General features: G+C 53.2%; 1 protein-coding gene across 9 annotated transcripts in view; it reads left to right on the top strand.

Annotated features, from left to right (window-relative positions):
* The first annotated feature begins 285 nt into the window (after positions 1-285).
* GMEB2 (glucocorticoid modulatory element binding protein 2) overlaps positions 286-18,365 on the top strand; it is a 34,980-nt gene continuing 16,900 nt past the window's right edge. For 2 of the 9 annotated variants that reach the window (XM_074005719.1, XM_074005718.1), the window contains exons 1-5: positions 286-443; positions 9,106-9,293; positions 9,445-9,646; positions 14,757-14,854; positions 17,121-17,248. In XM_074005719.1, coding sequence (XP_073861820.1) covers positions 9,582-9,646; positions 14,757-14,854; positions 17,121-17,248 — 291 coding nt within the window. In that variant the 5' untranslated portion in view covers positions 286-443; positions 9,106-9,293; positions 9,445-9,581. Of the gene's footprint in view, positions 444-9,105; positions 9,294-9,444; positions 9,647-14,756; positions 14,855-15,701; positions 15,742-16,067; positions 17,249-18,365 lie in introns of those variants that run through there. The other 7 variants (XM_074005722.1, XM_015430111.4, XM_045364150.3 and 4 more) reach the window with 4 other exon arrangements.

Genomic DNA, 18,365 nt, shown 5'->3' with positions numbered 1-18,365 from the left:
GGCCTGAAGGTACCGCCCTGCCGCTCGTGCGCACTGCTCCCTGGCCCCGTCCGTCCACCGACCATCGTCCCTCGGCCCGACCGCCCGCGCGGGGCAGGCGACACCCAACCGGGGCCGCGGGGACCAGGAGGAAGCGACGGCGTTAGGAGCTGACAGCGTCGGTCCGCGCACGCGCCCCGGGCCCCGTTGTGCCTTATTTCACGGCCCCGCCTTCCTCCCCGGCAAGCGCCAAATAAGTGTCCGGCCCTCCCAGCCCCGTGCGTGCGCGGCCCCGCTGCCTGCGTCACTAGGAAGCGCGCGCCCGCGCCGCCGCCGCCGCCGCCGCCGCCGCCGAATCCCCAACAAGGAGCGAAGCCCGCGGCCGCCGCCGCCGCCCGCCGCCGCCGCAGCTCCCGACGCCGCCGCCCCCGCCGGGCGCCCGAGTAGGCCCGGCGCGGCCCCAGGTAAGCGGCGCCGGCGCGCCCGCGGCCCCCCCGCGGCGAGGCCTCTCGCTCCGCTCACGCGCCGCCGTCCAGTCAGGGGTCCCTGCGGAGCGTCAGGACGTTACGGCGGGGGGAGGGGAGGGCCGGGGGAGGGGCGGCCGCGCGGGCGGCGGCGTCAGGCGCGACGGCGGCGTCAGGCGGGCGGCGCGGGCGGTGGCGGGCGCGGGCGGCGGCGCTTCCTGCCTCCATCTTGGCGCCGCGGGCGGGCGCGGGCTCGGCTTCCAGCGGCCTGCTCGGTGGACCCAGCCCGGGGGGACCACGCCGCAGGCACCCGCCCCGCAGGGACGCGACCCCCCCGGGGCCATCCCGTAGGCACCCGCCCCGCAGGCGCCCGCCCCGCAGGGACCACCCCACAGGGACGCGACCCGCAGGGACCACCCCACAGGGACCGTCCCCCAGGCACCCGACCCGCAGGGACTCGACCCCCAGGGGCCATCCCGTAGGCACCCGCCCCGCAGGCACCGACCCAGAGGGTCCATGCCGTAGACACCCGACCCGCAGGGGCCACCCCACAGGCACCCGACCCGCAGGGACGCGACCCACCCTGAGGGACCACCCCACAGGGACGCGACTCCCAGGAGCCACCCCGCAGACACCCGACCCGCAGGGACGCGATCCACAGGGGCCACCCCACTGGGACCCACTCTCAGGGACCCAGCCCGCAGGGACCACCCCACAGGGGCCCGCATCGCTGTAGACCCACGGGTGGGATCTGGGTCTGTGTAGACCCATGGTGGGGTGGACTCTGTTGTCAGTCTTGACGTGTTATGTATTTGGTTACTGTATAATTCATGCGTGACTGAGAAGTCGTGACTGACTTTTCTGTTGAGCCAGAATTCTCTTTTCTTTGCTAACACTTCAAATACAACAGTTTCAATTACATCAGTGTCAAGATTACTAGTTTAAAAATATTTTCTTGGCCGGGCGCGGTGGCTCACGCCTGTAATCCCAGCACTTTGGGAGGCCGAGGCGGGCGGATCACGAGGTCAGGAGATCGAGACCATCCCGGCTAACACGGTGAAACCCCGTCTCTACTAAAAATACAAAAAATTAGCCGGGCGAGGCGGCGGGCGCCTGTAGTCCCAGCTACTCGGGAGGCTGAGGCAGGAGAATGGCGTGAACCGGGGAGGCGGAGCTTGCAGTGAGCCGAGATCGCGCCATTGCACTCCAGCCTGGGCGACTAAGCGAGACTCTGTCTCAAAAAAAAAAATAAATAAATAAAAATATTTTCTTGGGCCAGGCCTGATGGCTTACGCCCGTAATCCCACCACTTTGGGAGGCCGAGGTGGGCGGATCACGAGGTCAGGAGTTTGAGACCAGCCTGGCCAGCAGGGTGAAACCGTGTCTCTACTAAAAATACAAAAGTTAGCCGGGCGTGGTGGCGTGCACCTGTAATCCCAGCTACTTGGGAGGCTGAGGCAGGAGAATTGCTTGAACCCAGGAGGCAGAGGTTGCGGTGAGTGGAGATCACCCCACTGTGCTCCAGCCTGGGTGACAGAGCAAGACTGCGTCTCAAAAAATAGTAAATAAATAAAATATTTTCTCATATCTGATTTACCTCATAATTAATTTGGAAACTCGCTTCACACTAGTGAGGAACCCAAGCCTTGGGATCAAAACTGGGTGGGTCTTGGCTTCAACACAGAAGGGGCTGTGGAGAGGCCAGGTGCAGTGGCTCACAGCTGTAATCCCAGCACGATGGGAGGTCAAGGTGGAGGATCACTGGAAGTCAGGAGTTCTAGAGCAGCTGGCCAAAATGGTGAAACCCCGTCTCTACCAAAAATACAAAAATTAGCCAGGCATAGTGGGCGCCTGTAGTCCCAGCTACTCGGGAGGCTGAGGCAGGAGAATCAGTTCAACCCAGGAGGCAGAAGTTGCAGTCAGCCAAGATTTCGCCTTTGCACTCCATCCTGGGTGACAGAGTGAGACTCCATCTCAAAAAAACAAGGAGCTGTGGAGAAAAGAGGAGGTGCTCGCCCTTGGGAAGGCAGTGGGGCGAGATGCTCTGTAGCGCTTCTGTGTCTAAATAGCATCGTATCAAGGACTTGCACTATTTTCTGTGAGGTAACTTTTGTGCATATTGCTTTGAACCTTTGATATAGTTATCATTGGAGAGACTGGAATTCAGTGTTGTGCATGTATGTACATTGCGTAATCCTCTGCAAAGCCCTGAAGCTGTGACGAGGACCCCTGCCTGTAGTGTGGCTGTTGCCTTTTTGCAGCTTTCTGCTTAAGTGACTTCAGTTGCCCCTGCTGAGCTCACCCTTATGAAAGTAACATCTCCTCAGTGAGAGTTAAACCCCAAGAAGTCAGCACGGGAGATCAGTAGTATTTTTTTTTTTTTTTGAGACGGAGTCTCGCTCTGTGCCCCAGGCTGGAGTGCAGTGGCTTGATCTCAGCTCACTGCAAGCTCCACCTCCTGGGTTCACGCCATTCTCCTGCCTCAGCCTCCCAAGTAGCTGGGACTACAGGCGCCCGCCACCTCGCCCAGCTAGTTTTTTGTATTTTTTAGTAGAGACGGGGTTTCACTGCATTAGCCAGGATGGTCTCGATCTCCTGGCCTCGTGATCTGCCCGTCTCGGCCTCCCAAAGTGCTGGGATTACAGGCTTGAGCCACCGCGCCTGGCCTGAGATCAGTAGTATTTTAAGTGAAATTTTTATTTTTTAATTTTAATTTTTATTTATTTATTTTTTTGAGACAGAGTCTCGCTCTGTTGACCAGGCTGGAGTGCAGTGCTGCAATCTTGGCTTGCTGCAATCTCTGCCTCCAGAGTTCAAGAGATTCTCCTGCCTCAGCCTCCCAAGTAGGTGGGACTACAGGCACCTGCCACCATGCCCAGCCAATTTTTTTTTTTTTTTTGTATTTTTAGCAGAGACGGGGTTTCATCATGTTGGCCAGGTTGGTCTCGAACACCTGACCTCAGGTGGTCCCCCCACCTTGGCCTTCCAAAGTGATGGGATTACAGGCGTGAGCCACCATGCCTGGCCAAATTTTTTAATTAAAAAAAAATTATTATTTTTTTTTTTTTTTTGAGACGGAGTCTTGCTGTGCCCCAGTCTGGAGTGCAGTGGCGCGATCTCGGCTCACTGCAAGCTCCGCCCCGCCGGTTTCACGCCATTCTCCTGCCTCAGCCTCCCAAGTAGCTGGGACTACAGGCGCCCGCCACCTCACCCGGCTAATTTTCTTGTATTTTTAGTAGAGACGGGGTTTCACCGGGTTAGCCAGGATGGTCTCGATCTCCTGACCTCGTGATCCGCCCATCTCGGCCTCCCAAAGTGCTGGGATTACAGGCTTGAGCCACCGCGCCCGGCCAAAAAAAATTTTTTTTTTGACACAAGGTCTCGCTCTGTCGCCCAGGCTGGAGTGTAGTGGTGCGATCTCGGCTCACTGCAGCCTCTGCCTCCCAGGTTCAAGCAGTTCTCCCACTTCAGCCTCCTGAGTAGCTGGGATTACGTGGGCATAGCACCATGCCCAGCTAAGTTTTGCATTTTTAGTAGAGATGAGATTTCACCATCTTGGCCAGGCTGGTCTAACTCCTGACCTCAGGTGATCTGCTTGCCTCGGCCTCCCAAAGTGCTAGGATTACAGGCATGAGCCACTGTGCCTGGCCTAAGTAAAATTTTAAAGTGGCTTTTTTTTTTTTTTTGTAAGGCAGAGTCTCACTCTGTCACCCAGGCTTGAATGCAGTGGCATGATCTCGGCTCACTGTAACCTCTGCCCAGGTTCAAGCGAGTCTCCTGCCTCAGCCGCCCGAGTAGCTGAGATTACAGGCATCTGCCACCATGCCCAGCTAATTTTTGTATTTTTAGTAGAGACAGGGTTTCACCATATTGGTCAGGCTGGTCTTGAACTCCTGACCTCTTTTTTTTTTTTTTTTTTTTTTTTTTTTTTTTTTTTTTTTTTTTTTTTTGAGACGGAGTCTCGCTCTGTCGCCCAGCCCAGGCGGGAGTGCAGTGGCGCGATCTCGGCTCACTGCAAGCTCCGCCTCCCGGGTTCACGCCATTCTCCTGCCTCAGCCTCCCGAGTAGCTGGGACTACAGGCGCCCACAACCGCGCCCGGCTAATTTTTTGTAATTTTTAGTAGAGACGGGGTTTCACCGTGGTCTCGATCTCCTGACCTTGTGATCCGCCCGCCTCGGCCTCCCAAAGTGCTGGGATTACAGGCGTGAGCCACCGCGCCCGGCCTTTGAACTCCTGACCTCTTGATCCACCTGCCTCGGGCTCCCAAAATGCTAGGATTACAGGCGTGAGCCACTGCGCCCAGCCTAAAGTGGCTTTTTATTCATGTTTGTTTAAAGTTCTTTATTTTGAAGCCTAACTCTACAACACCAAAGTTATCGTAATGAAAAAAGCATTATATTTTAGAAATATGAAGTAAGTCTGTCAATGTAAACGAACTCATCATTGTAACTTTTCTGGCTAAAAAGCTTCTGAAGACAGTCTTCAGAGACCCTGATGCCCTAACGGGAAATGTGCCCACCAGCAGCTGGAGGGGTTCGCCTGTGAGCCCCCTTTCCCCTTAGGCGCTCTGTCCTAGATGGCCGCCATTGAAATCGAGTGACAGGAAACGGCTCATCATGTTCCAGGACGTTCTTAATTTGTGAAATGTTTTCCCTCATTTAAACAATACATTTTCCTTTCATCACTCATTTTTGATACCCTCCTGAAACAGGAAACGGGGAATATTTTCTTGTCCCTTGCACTTAGTCCTTTGTGCTTGTGTTTAGACGTGTTCGCGTTCATGTGGAACCCTAACTGGTGTTCTTTGGGCTCTGGGTGCTGCCTCTTCTTACCCCAGACTTACCGCAGCCCTGCCCACCACTCATCGCCTGCCACACTCACTGCTCTCCCAGGCCGGGCTGGCGTCAGTGACGCCTGCAGGGTCTTTGCTGCTGGTGGGACCCAGCTCCCCGCGGTTTCTTTTTGCTTCCTTTTCTTTGAGAATGGGTCTTGCCTTCATGGTGTTTAACCACCATCCCCTCTGTTCAGATCACCTACATTTCTTGCTTCCTTGGATCTCTGGTCAAGGGTTACTTCAGAGACTGGCTGCCATTTGCGATTGGTGGCCCAGGAAGTTGTAGCTCTTTCTTTTTTTCTTTTCTTTTCTTTTTTTTTTTTTTTATTGAGACAGAGTCTCGCTCTGTTGCTCAGGCTGGAGTGCAGGCGCAATCTTGGCTCACTGCAACCTCCGCCTCCCGGATTCAAGCAATTTTCTTGCCTCAGCCTCCTGAGTAGCTGGGATTACAGGTGTGCGCCACCACACCCGGCTAATTTTTGTATTTTTAGTAGAGACGGGGTTTCACCGTGTTGGTCAGGCTGGTCTCTAACTCCTGACCTCGTGATCCACCTGCCTCGGCCTCCCAAAGTGCTCGGATTACAGGCGTGAGCCACCGCGCCCGGCCGGAAGTTGTAGCTCTTTCTTTTCTCCCCTTTATCTTGCCTGTGGCCCTTTACCTTGGAGTTGTGTGGAGACCCTTGCCCGGTTAGGAAGAAGTAGAGCCCCCCGCACCGGTCCAGTGCATACTCAGACAAAAGGCAGCCTGTGGAATGGAGGAAAAGAAGCTAGGTGGACTGAGGACCTTTTGTTCTCCTGCAGACTTCCTCTCCCTAAGACGTTCAGAAAAATGTTTACATGCTAGAAAATGTAGGTTGAGTGTGATTTAGCAAGAACCTTGAGTCCTGAAGGCACATTTTGTGACTGATTGTTCAGTTTGGGTGAGTTAGTTCTGGCATTGAAGGCATAATTGCAGAGGCCTGGCTGGGCTGTGAATGCCTCCCCTTAGTGAGTGCAGGGCCAGATTCTCTGCAGGGGACCACTGTGTGCCAGGTTGGGGTGGACCCACTCCTGTCCTTAGACACACTTGTTTGTTACAGTCCTGGGGGCAGGTGATGTTATTTTTATATTAATGATAATTTTAAAAGTTCTGGAAATTTTTATCTTTTCTTTTCTTTCTTTCTTTTTTTGTGACAGCGTCTTGATCTGTTGCCCAGGCTGGAGTGCAGTGGCACAACGATGGCTCACTGCAGCCTTGACCTCCTAGACTTAAGCGATCCTCCTGCCTCAGCCTCCAGAGTAGCTGCGACTACAGGCGTGCACACCACCATGCCTAGCTATTTTTTTATTATTTATTTAGTAGAGATGGGGTGTTGCTGTGTTGCCCAGGCTGGTCTCAAAACTCCTGAACTCAAGCAGTCCTCCTACCTTGGTCTCCCAAAGTGCTGGGATTGCGAGTGTGAGACACCATGCCTGGCCGTGAACATTTTTCTTTCTTTAAAAAGTTTTTATATTCTGTACTTTCTTTTTTTTTTTTTTTTTTTTTTCTTGAGACGGAGTCTCGCTCTGTCGCCCAGGCTGGAGTGCAGTGGCCGGATCTCAGCTCACTGCAAGCTCCGCCTCCCGGGTTCACGCCATTCTCCTGCCTCAGCCTCCCGAGTAGCTGGGACTACAGGCGCCCGCCACCTCGCCCGGCTAGTTTTTTGTATTTTTTAGTAGAGACGGGGTTTCACCGTGTTAGCCAGGATGGTCTCGATCTCCTGACCTCGTGATCCGCCCTTCTTGGCCTCCCAAAGTGCTGGGATTACAGGCTTGAGCCACCGTGCCTGGCTATTCTGTACTTTCTAGTCTATATCTAATCCTAATAAGTCATTCTGTTACAGTAGCATTACAGTTTTTTTATTACGGTAAAATATACATAACATAAAATTTACCATTTTAACTTTTTTTTTTTTTTGAGATAGAGTTTTGCTCTTGTTGCCCAGGCTGGAGTGCGGTGGTGCGATCTCGGCTCACTGCAAGCTCCGCCTCCCGGGTTCACGCCATTCTCCTATCTCAGCCTCCCGAGTAGCTGGGACTACAGGTGCCCGCCACCACACCCAGCTAATTTTTTTTTTTTTTGTATTTTAGTAGAGATGGGGTTTCACTGTGTTAGCCAGGATGGTCTCGATTACCTGACCTCGTGATCCGCCCGCCTCAGCCTCCCAAAGTGCTGGGATTACAGGTGGGAGCCACCGCGCCTGGACGGTTGTTGTAGTTTTTAATTTTCACATTTCCATTTGGTTATAACTCCTGTTTCTGTACCAAGATTTTCTTTCCACTTGGCTGAGAATGTTTGCTTTACTCTTGGAGCTGGTCCGATAGCACCTGAGAGTCTCTGTGAGTCCTGCGTTCACCTCAGAGCCAGCTTCTCTTGTGGGTTTATTCCTTTGAGAATCAATCAGACTACCCTTTGCCAGGTAGTTTGATCATGTTTTGGATGCTTTGACTACTATGCTATGGACTCTGGGTCTTGTTTAAGTTTCACAGAGAATGTAGATTTTTTTTATAGCAAGAAATCGACCTGGTTAGGTTCAGGCTGCAAATTTTGCACCCCGTTCCTGTGTCTGTGTTCTTAGGCCAGTTTAGTTTAGAGACTTTCCAGTGCACTGTGGATCTGCCCCATGTGCGCCATTGGGGCCCATCTGAGACCTGGGCAGTGGTCTATCCTGTAGGTCAGTTTTCTTCCCTTTGCCCTTTAGGGTGAGGACCATGTAGAGACTGTCTTGGGATGACCCGGGTGCTCACACACAGCTGTGTGCCATCCTCTCTGTTCCCCTTTCCTCTCATCGCCTCCCCCACACTCTGACTCCTGGTTCCTTGGCCTCTGGCTAGAAACCAGGGCTTTTGTGTTCCCTGTGCTGGGTGGAGGATGGAGACTGAGAGGACAACAGGGAGGCCCCACACTCTTGGGCCACCGCTCCTTTAGTCAGGAGGAAGATTCCCTTCTCTCCAAGCTTTTTGGGCCTGCCAAGACTGCCGCTGTCACAGGGTTTTACCAGGGGTTGGACTTGCTGAAGGCAAAACCAGCAAAGACAAAATAATAATAATTTTAGAACCCAGGGCAGGCCGGGCACGGTGGCTCACACCTGCCATCCCAGCACTTTGGGAGGTCGAGGTGAGTGGATCACGTGAGGTCAAGAGTTTGAGACCAGCCTGGGCAACATGGTGAAACCTGTAATCCCAGCTATTCGAGAGGCTGAGGTGGGAAAATTGCTTGAACCTAGGAGGCAGAGCTTGCAGTGAGCCGAAATCGCGCCACTGTACTCCAGCCTGGGTGACAGAGCGAGACTCCATCTAAAAAAAAAACCCCAAAAAACAAACAAATCCCAGGGCATTTCCCTCCTCTCTGTCTCGAATGGGTTTCCCTTCCCATTCCACAGGCCAGAGAGGACTTCTTGGAGTGCTTTCTGCACCTGAAACTCAGCTCAGGGCTTGGGGCTGGCTTTGAGTTCAGGCCAGGAGAGACGGAAGAACTGGCAAGCCGGGGACCTGCGTCCAGGGAAGTTGCTTGGAATTCCAGGCCCCTCCTGTCCTCCTGCTCTGAGCCCCACATGGAGGGAGTGGCTCTGTGCCTTCTGCCCGAGGGTTTCGGCTCATCCCGTGGGAAAGATGGGTGGAGTGCACTTACACCGCCCTTGGAACCAGAGACCAGAGTAGCCCTTCTGTTGCCTCTCGTTTTTGTCAGGAAGTAGCCGTCTGGGACTCAAGGATGGGTCTTTGAAGCTGATGAGAGTTGCCTTTGTGAGTGCTGTGTTGTGCGGATGTGGAGATGACTCCAGCCCTGTGCCCTGCCTTGCTTCCTCCAGGACTCGGGACGCTGGAGGACTGACGCTGCTGGCCCGGGCGTCCCTTTCTGCTGAGCCATGGCGACTCCCGACGTGAGTGTGCACATGGAGGAGGTGGTGGTGGTGACAACTCCGGACACTGCGGTGGATGGCAGCAGCGTGGAGGGGGTGAAGACCGTGTTGGTGACGACCAATTTGGCCCCTCACGGGTAAGCTCAGGCCTCAGTGCCATTGGGGCTGATGGGGGCTTGGGTTAGGCTGTCCTTGGCTCAGCTGGCATTAACGTAGTAAGGGGCAAGTGTCAGGATTTTCCTAGTTCCAGTTCTTCTGAGACTGGACTTAAATTGTGTGTGTAAGTAGAGAGTGAAGAAAAGCAGAAATGGCCCGGGAACCAGAAGACCCAGCTGCAGCTCTGGGGAGGCCTCCCGTACCCGCACGGCCACGTGGCTCCACGTCCTGAAAGGCCGTGACTTCTCGTGTGAGAGGGAGCAGTAGGGATGACAGAGAGCTGGCCTTTCAGAAATGAAGAGCCAGTGATTTTCTTGACAGTCTTCATGAAACTGTGAGTGTTTTCTTCCTCATCTCTGTACCAGATGTCCGAATCAAATGTTAGTTGGCAAAAGTGCTAACATTTGCCCAAACTGCCGGCTTTGTTTTGCTGCCTGTAGGTGGAACTACTAAGAGGTAGCAGAGCTGCTTCTGCTGTGAGCCGGTGTCTGCTGGGGGTGAGATAAAGGCCCAGTCAGCCCTTGTGTCACTCCTGCCTCTGCTGGGGGTGAGATAAAGGCAGAGTCAGCCCTGGGCAATCCAGGGCGGCCATCCTCATTCTTTCTCCCCGGAGGACTCTGGGACTCTGGGCTCTGGGCTGGGGCTCCTGCTGGTCTCGTCCTTGCTGTGTCTCATGTGTGGCATCTTCATGTTGACCTAGCATGTCACTGAGCATGAGCTTTTGACTTTCTCACCATTTGACAGAGGATGACTCTAGACTGCCAACCCCTGTGCGGTGCGGGTCAGGCCTCCCTTCATGGACGGTGTGCAGGCAGCTCCTGCCTGGGAGGACCTGGCCCTGAGTTCCTTCCTGCCTTTCTTCCCTTGCCGTGGAGCCTGTTGTTGCACCTGAGACTTTAACCTCCTGCATGTCCAGGTGGTGGAGGCTGTTGTGCGAGCACAGAACAAGACATTGACCTGTGTAGGTTCCTGGTGCGAGGTGCCCTGTCCTTTCCTGCCTCATCCACACAGCTGGCGGCCATGTCTGGAAATGCAGGAGTGTCTGAGTGGGACCTCCCGGCTGGATGTTCACACCTCCATTCTCCTTTTTCCTTTGTCAGCACCTTGGTGCACAGCTTCCATGTTTTCCGGGCATGTGTCCATGATGTTTCCTGACGTCTCCCACCCCACACCTCCCCATTCTTGCCCAGAGAGGCAGTGCCCAAGTCCCCTCCCGTGGGGCACCATGGCCACGGCTGTTGGGGTGGTGTCCACGTCTCCTCACCCGAGCCCTGACATGGCCTGCAGTGAGTACAGTGTGACAGCAGTGACCCATGGCCAGAGAAGTCCACGTAGCTTTCTCATGGTGCCCTAGGGCTGCTGCGAGGAGCCCAGGGTCATTTCTGACCTGGGGAGAGGCTGTTCTGGTCCCACCTGAGCCCAGCTTTTGTGTCACCCACCCAGGCGTCCAGGTGGAAGGGGCCTTGGAGTAGGCCCAGTCCCATATCTAGCTCTCTTGTACCGAGCCCTGACACCGTGGCTGTGGCTGCTGGGGTGGTGTCCAGGTCACCTCACCTGAGCCGTGACACCGTGGCCGCGGCTGCCGGGGTGGGTAGTCCAGCACTGGGTTGGTACCTTCAGTGTCCTCAGCTCGAGGCCTTTCTTCCTGACCTGGTCTGACCCCCAGACGTCACGTCTTAGCCTGCTCGGGCAGCCATAACAGAATGCCACAGGCCGGGCGGCCTGAACAGCAGAGAGTTATTTTCTTACAGTTCTGAAGACTGAAGTCCAAGATCAGGGTCTGCCAGATTCCACTTTTGGGAGGACTCCCTTTCTGACTTGCAGATGGCCGACTTCTTGCTGTGTCCTCATGATGGAGAGGGAGGGAGAAAGATCTTTCTCTTTCACTTCTTAGAAGGTCACAGTCGGCCAGGCGCGGTGGCTCATGCCTGTAATTCCAGCATTGTGGGAGACTGAGGCAGACAGATAACTTGAGCCCAGTTCAGGACCAGCCTGGGCAACATGGCAAAACCCCATCTCTACAAAAAGCACAGCACACCACCAGCTGGGCATGGTAGTGAGCACCTGTAGTCCCAGCAACTCAGGAAGCTGAAGCAGGAGGATCACCTGAGCCCAGGAGTTGGAGACAGCAGTGAGCCGTGACCATGCCGCTGCACTCCAACCTGAATGATAAGAGTGAGACCCTGTCTCCAAAAAAAAGAAAAAACCACCAGAAGGTCAAAGTGTTACTGGATGAGGGCCAACCGTATGACCTCATCTTAATTATCTCCCAAAGACCCCATCTTTAAATATAGTCATACTGGGGGTGGGGCCTCAACATAGGCATTTTACGGGGGACACAGTTCAGGACAATGCCTTCCCCTAGCTCTCAGGGTACTGTAGGCAGGGGCCTGCCTCCTCCTCTCAGGGTCTTCTGACAGGTGGGGCTGAGGATGGTAAGTAGCTGGATGGGTGGGGGTGGGGACATCTTTTGGTTGCCCTCCTTTCCCTCATCCTGCTGGCAGAGGTAGTTGATGTCCCAGGCCTCTAGATTTAGGGATTTGGGGTATAAACTGAGCATCGGTCATCTCCCCACGGCCAGCCTCCGCCGCTCAGTCTGTGCCTTGCTGCTCGCTGTGTCTGTGCGCCCTCCTGCTCCTCGCTTCTGGCTTTGTACTTCGGAAGCTCTTCCCTCTGCATTGTTGTGAGGACTTCCATGAGGAGCCCGTTCACGTGTGTGTTATTTTTATTTTTATTTTTATTTTTTGAGACGGAGTCTTGTTCTTGTTGCCCAGGCTAGAGTGCAGTGGCGTGATCTCGGCTCACTACAACCTCTGCCTCCCAAGTTGAAGGAATTTTCCTGCCTCAGCTTCCCAATTAGCTGGGACTACAGGCGTGCGCCACCACTTCCAGCTCATTTTTGTATTTTTAGTAGAAACGGGGTTTCACCATGTTGGCCAGGCTGGTCTTGAACTTCTGACCTCGGGTGATCTGCTCGACTCGGCCTCCCAAAGTGCTGGGATTATAGGCATGAGCCACTGCACCTGGCCCACATGTGTGTTTAATTTGCCATTTTATCAGGAAGTTTGTACAGCTTTTAAAAAATTATAACCATTTTTATTACAAAATATATATGGTAGAAAATTATTTCATAGCTGAAATGATTTAGAAAGAAAAAGAAAATTAGAAAATACTGATAAGCAAAAATAAAATAAAGGCCCTATTACTACTACCTACAGTTTCCTACTCTGAGTACCTTAGGATAGATCTTTCCAGATGTTCTGTTTGTATAGAACATACGAATTTTTCTTTCCTTAAGCCTTTTCATGATTAAACTCATGTACGTGCTGAAAAGCACCCCAGGTGCTCATGTTCAGCTGAATGAGCCCCACAAAGGGAGCGTGGGGCGTCGCCACACCCTGGAGCCCTGCACATGCCCCTCGCGTTCCCAGCAGGAGACCCCACTGTGCACGCGGCTTTCGTTCTGGTTTGGCTTTAGTTAATGATCTTTGTCTTTCCATGTTGATGAATTTTAATCTCTTCTAATGTTCAATTCAAATGTAAGTTTCTTCCTATGTTGGCCAGGCCTGGTGGCTCCTGCCTATAACCCGAGCACTTTGGGAGGCTGAGCTGGGAGGGTTGCCTGAGACCAGCCCGATCAACAAAATGAAACCTCGTCTCTACAAAAAATCCAAAAATTATTTGGGTGTGGTGGCGTGCACCTACGGTCCCAGCTGCATGGGAGGTTGAGGCTGCAGTGAGCCAAGGTCATGCCACTGCACTCCAGCCTGGGTGACAGGGTGAGATCCTGTCTCAAAAAAAAAAAGAAAAAAAGAAAAGTTTCTTTTCCCCTAAAGTGGCTTTTGCTGTCGGTTTGTCCGAGCCGGAGACCATCCCATTTAGTCCTCATATAGCCCATGGGCGTGTCACTCAGAAAAGTCTCTTTTTCATGAACTGGCTTAACGAGGAGACTGGGCCAGATGTCCTGCAGCTGCCTTGCTGGGTTCAGAGGATCACAGTTCACGACAGCAGCTGAGTCGTGCCCAGCTCCAGTCTCCAAAGCCAGGGTCCGTCTGGGGGACTGGGTGCTGCCCAGTCCGACAAATGCAGGGCGGCTTTCGCGTCCTCGGGGGTCCCCTTACCCTGCACTGCTCTGAACTCTTCCCTCCCCCTCCTGTCCAGACCACCCACATTCTAGACTCTCACACCCAAGAGAAGTCTCATGAGCACTGTCACAGGAGCCTCAAGGACACTGGAGTTACCCATTTGAAATGTAGAGATTTCAACTTTAAGTAAATTTTTGTTGAAAAACAAAAATGGGGGCCGGGCGCGGTGGCTCACACCTGTAATCCCAGCACTTTGGGAGGCCGAGGCGGGTGGATCTCTTGTCAGGAATTTGAGACCAGTCTGGCCAACATGGTAAAACCCCGTCTCTACTAAAAGTACAAAAATTAGCCAGCTGTGGTGGCGGGCGCCCGTAATCCAGCTACTTGGGAGGCTGCAGCAGGAGAATTGCTTGAACTGGGAAGATGGAGGTTACAGTGAGCCGAGATTGTGCCACTGCATCCAGCCTGGGTGACAGAGGACTCGGTCTCAAAAAAAAGAAGAAAACAAAAACATTGTAGTAATAAAATCCTGCACGGTTGTCTTTGTACACAGTTGTGGCTTAGAGCTGTCCTCTGTGGGTGTCTTGCCGGCTGGTGGCGGTGACGAACCAGGGCAGTTGCAGACACAGGAGCACGGCTGGCGCAGGGCCCTGGAGGCTGGTGTCCCGTTTGCTCCTTGGTTTCCTGTGGTTACTGTGGAAGGTGGCTCCTTTCGGTTAGCTTTGCTTTACGAACACTGAATGTGAGCTTTTTTTCTGGGATGTTAAAAGAATTTGCTCACATCTTATGCTTAAGTTAACTATTTTAAGAACAGTGAGAAGTAGAGAGGAAATAATCGCCAAGTTCTCTTGCTTGCTCTGTTTACAGTTGTGTCAGTTTTCTTTTGCTGTTTAAGAAAACACTCAGTGGCGGACACCTGTAGTCCCAGCTACTCGAGAGGCTGAGGCAGGAGAATGGCGTGAACCCGGGAACTCGCTCTGTCACCCAGGCTGGAGTGCAGTGGTGTGATCTTGGCTCACTGCAACCTCCGCCTCCCAGGTTCAAGCGATTCTCCTACCCCAGCTTCTACAGGCATGTACCACCATGTCCAGCTGATTTTTGTATTTTTTTTAGTAGAGATGGAGTTTCACTGTGTTGACTGGGCTGGTCTTGAACTCCTGACCTCAGGTGACCCTCCCACCACAGCCTCCCAAAGTGCTGGGATTACAGGCGTGAGCCACTGCACCCGGCCTCTCTGCCATTTCTGATTTAAATTAGAAAAGTGTAACAAGTCAGCAAAGCGCTGTCAGGAAAATAGTGCCCTGCAGGTTGTGCCCTCCGAGATCCTGATTCTGTTCTCTCCTCACTTCACCTCACCAGGGGCGACCTGACAGAAGATAACATGGAGACAGAAAATGCAGCGGCGGCAGCTGCCGCAGCCTTCACAGCCTCCTCCCAGCTCAAGGAAGCCGTGTTAGGTAGGAAGCCGTCCTAGGTGGGAAGTCTGCCTTCTTGCCATAGCAGGGACAGGACAGTCCTGCACTCAAAATGAGGAACAGCCAGAGATATACAAGGTCTTTATTCGGGCCGATTCCCAAGCCGTGTACCCTTAGGAGTGAGAGGCCAGGCCCCAGGGCCCCCAGGTGGGGCCTGCCATGTGTCTGTAATGACAGCACTTTCTCTGCCCATGGCTAATAGGAGAGCAAAGTCACTTGGCCCCAAGTTTGCAGCTCTCTCCTCTTTCGGATTTTGTTTTCTTCTCATTGTTTCTTGTTTGCCTGTGTCTGTTTATTATAAAGGTCAGTGAATAGTAGTAAAAAAAGTTGTTTTGTTTTTTTGGTTTTTTTGAGACAGGGTCTTGTTCTGTTGCCCAGGCTAGAGTGCAGTGGCACAATCGCCACTCACCATAGCCTTGACCTTGACCACAGCCTTCACAGGCTCAGATGATCCTCCTGCCTCAGCCTCCTGAGTAGCCGGGACTACAGGCATGTGCCACCACACCCAGCTAATTAAGAATCTTTTTTTTTTTTTTTTTGAGACGGAGTCTTGCTCTGTCACCCAGGCTGGAGTGCAGTGGCCGGATCTCAGCTCACTGCAAGCTCCTCCTCCCGGGTTCACGCCATTCTTCTGCCTCAGCCTCCTGAGTAGCTGGGACTACAGGCACCCGCCACTTTGCCCGGCTAGTTTTTTTGTATTTTTTAGTAGAGATGGGGTTTCACCGTACTAGCCAGGATGGTCTCGATCTCCTGACCTCATGATCCGCCCGTCTCGGCCTCCCAAAGTGCTGGGATTACAGGCTTGAGCCACCGCGCCCGGCCTTTTTTTTTTTTTTTTTTTTAAGAAATAGGGTCCCACTATTGCCCAGGCTGATCTTTTTTTTTTTTTTTTTTTTTTTTTTTTTGAGACGGAGTCTCGCTCTGTCGCCCAGGCTGGAGTGCAGTGGCCGGATCTCAGCTCACTCAAGCTCCGCCTCCCGGGTTTACGCCATTCTCCTGCCTCAGCCTCCCGAGTAGCTGGGACTACAGGCGCCCGCCACCTCGCCCGGCTAGTTTTTTTGTATTTTTTGTAGTAGAGACGGGGTTTCACCGTATTAGCCAGGATGGTCTCGATCTCCTGACCTCGTGATCCGCCCATCTCGGCCTCCCAAAGTGCTGGGATTACAGGCTTGAGCCACCGCGCCCGGCCGCCCAGGCTGATCTTGAAGTCCTGGCATCACGTGATCCTCCAGCCTCAGCTTCCCAAAGTGTTGGGATTACAGGTGTGAGCCACTGAGCCTGGCCAGTAAAAAATGTGTTTTTTTTGAGACGGAGTCTCACTCTGTTGCCCAGGCTAGAGTGCGATGACATGATCTCGGCTCACTGCAACCTCTGTCCTGCAGGTTCAAGCTCTTCTCCTGCCTCAGCCTCCCAAGTAGTTGAGATTACAAGCACATACCACCATGCCCAGTTAATTTTTGTGTTTTTAGTAGAGATGGGGTTTTGCCATGTTGGCCAGGCTGGTGTAAAACTCCTGACCTCAGGTGATTCACCCACCTGGGCCTCCCAAAGTGCTGGGATTACAGGTGTGAGCCACCTTGCCTGGCCCAGTAAAAATTCTTTTTTTTTTTTTTGAGATGGAGTCTTGCTCTGTCACCCAGGCTGGAGTGCAGTGGTGTGATCTCAGCTCACTGCAAGCTCCACTTCCCGGGTTCCCGCCATTCTCCTGCCTCAGCCTCCCGAGTAGCTGGGACTACAGGTACCCACCACCACGCCTGGCTAATTTTTGTATTTTTAGTAGAGATGGGGTTTCACCATGTTGGCCAGGATGGTCGCGATCTCTTGACCTCGTAATCTGCCCGCCTCAGCCTCCCAAAGTGCTGGGATTACAAAAATTCTTTGTAACACTCTTAATATTTTTCTTTTGCCTGAGATTAAAGGCCCTAGAACCTTTAAAACCTTAGGTTTCCCTAGAATTGTTTCAATTAAAGTTTGATTTTGTTTTCCTAAGTGGCTCTTCAGTTGAACCATAGTTTAATGGGTTCTGTGAATGTAACGATATTTAAATCTGCTCAGTGAGTTTAACCCTGAAACTCGAACGGCACTGATGGGCATGCCCTGCCCACCTTGGCTGTATCTCAGGCCTTCCCAGATTTTAATTTTGGGTTTCCAGGTTGGCAGCTATTTTCTGCATTTTCAGGAAATGCTTTGACGAGGTTGTAACTGATTTTCTGCTTTTACCCTTCCCTGTCAATGTGCCTGTGAGAAGTGAAGATGGCTGAAGAGGGGGAGAACCTGGAGGCTGAGATTGTGTACCCCATCACCTGTGGGGACAGCAGAGCCAACCTCATCTGGAGGAAGTTTGTGTGTCCTGGCATCAATGTGAAATGTGTTCAGGTGAGCACAGGCTGCATTCAGGGCCCAGGAGAGAGGCCTCATGGCGTCTGTGACTGCTCTGGGGGTGCAGCTGTGCCAAGTGTATCCTGAGGCAGGGTCTCCAGGGCTGGGGAGAGTGGAGGAGGCGCGGGAAGAACCTTCAGGGAGAGGAATGTGCTGTGGCCACAGTGCGCTGTGGCAGGGAGGCTGGGAGGCCCTCCTGCCGTGTGGAGGAGGCTGCCGCTCCTGGACAAGGAGCTTTACCCAGCAGATCCAGTGAGAGCTGCTCCAAAAAGGCTGCCTCCTTGGTAAGGAGCAGGATGAGTGGGAAAAGTCTTCTCTTTCTGACAACATTGATAGGTCAGGTACCCAGGCTCACCTGTGCCGGAACAGCGGAAAATGCCGGTGAAGACATTTCCATAAAGCATCTTACAGATGCTGCCTCACACTGGCTAAGAAAGAGGAAGTGCTGAGGCCTGGGGACCTAATGGTGACAGAATTGAGAGGCCGGTGGGGTGCCGTGCCCAGCTTTTGCCCTGAGAGCCTTGGCCTGAGCTTGGTTTTCCCAGCCTCGCACGGCTGGAGATCAGAAGACAAAGCCCAGGCCTCCTCTAGGTGTATGTGCTGGGTGGAGGGTGGGGACTGTCCCTCCAAAGCTGGCACCTCCAGGGGTGAGTCCACCGCGTACTCCCATACCTCCTGTCCCTGGCACAGGGAAGGGGACACCCCCTTGAGGATTCCTAGGTGGTCTGGATGGTCTGAAGGCCTCAAGCTGAGAGTTTAGTTATCAATGGCTCCCAGCTGGCAGTTCCCCCAGGAATCTGACAGAAGCAAACAAAAAATACTTTTTGGAAGAATTCACCTTTGTCTCAGGTTTCAAGTAATTTCCGCAGAACCCTGGACACACAAGAAGCAGTGCTCCTGGAGCACGCACAGAAGCCGCAGGCAGCGGTCGGCCCTGCAGCAGCCTTGGCTGTTGGGATTTTAAGCCTTAGAAGATAAAATCGTTATATTTAGTAATTTATTTTAAGAAATAAAAGAGGCCAGGCACCATGGCTTAACACCTGCAATCCTAACACTTTGGGAGGCCAAGGGAGGAGGATTGCTTGAGCCCGGGAGTTCAAGAGCAGCACAGCCT

Source organism: Macaca fascicularis, chromosome 10, assembly GCF_037993035.2.
Source record: "Macaca fascicularis isolate 582-1 chromosome 10, T2T-MFA8v1.1".
NCBI classification, from domain to species: domain Eukaryota; kingdom Metazoa; phylum Chordata; class Mammalia; order Primates; family Cercopithecidae; genus Macaca; species Macaca fascicularis.
Note: the sequence above shows the minus strand (reverse complement) of the source record. Positions and strands in the feature narration are given on the sequence as shown.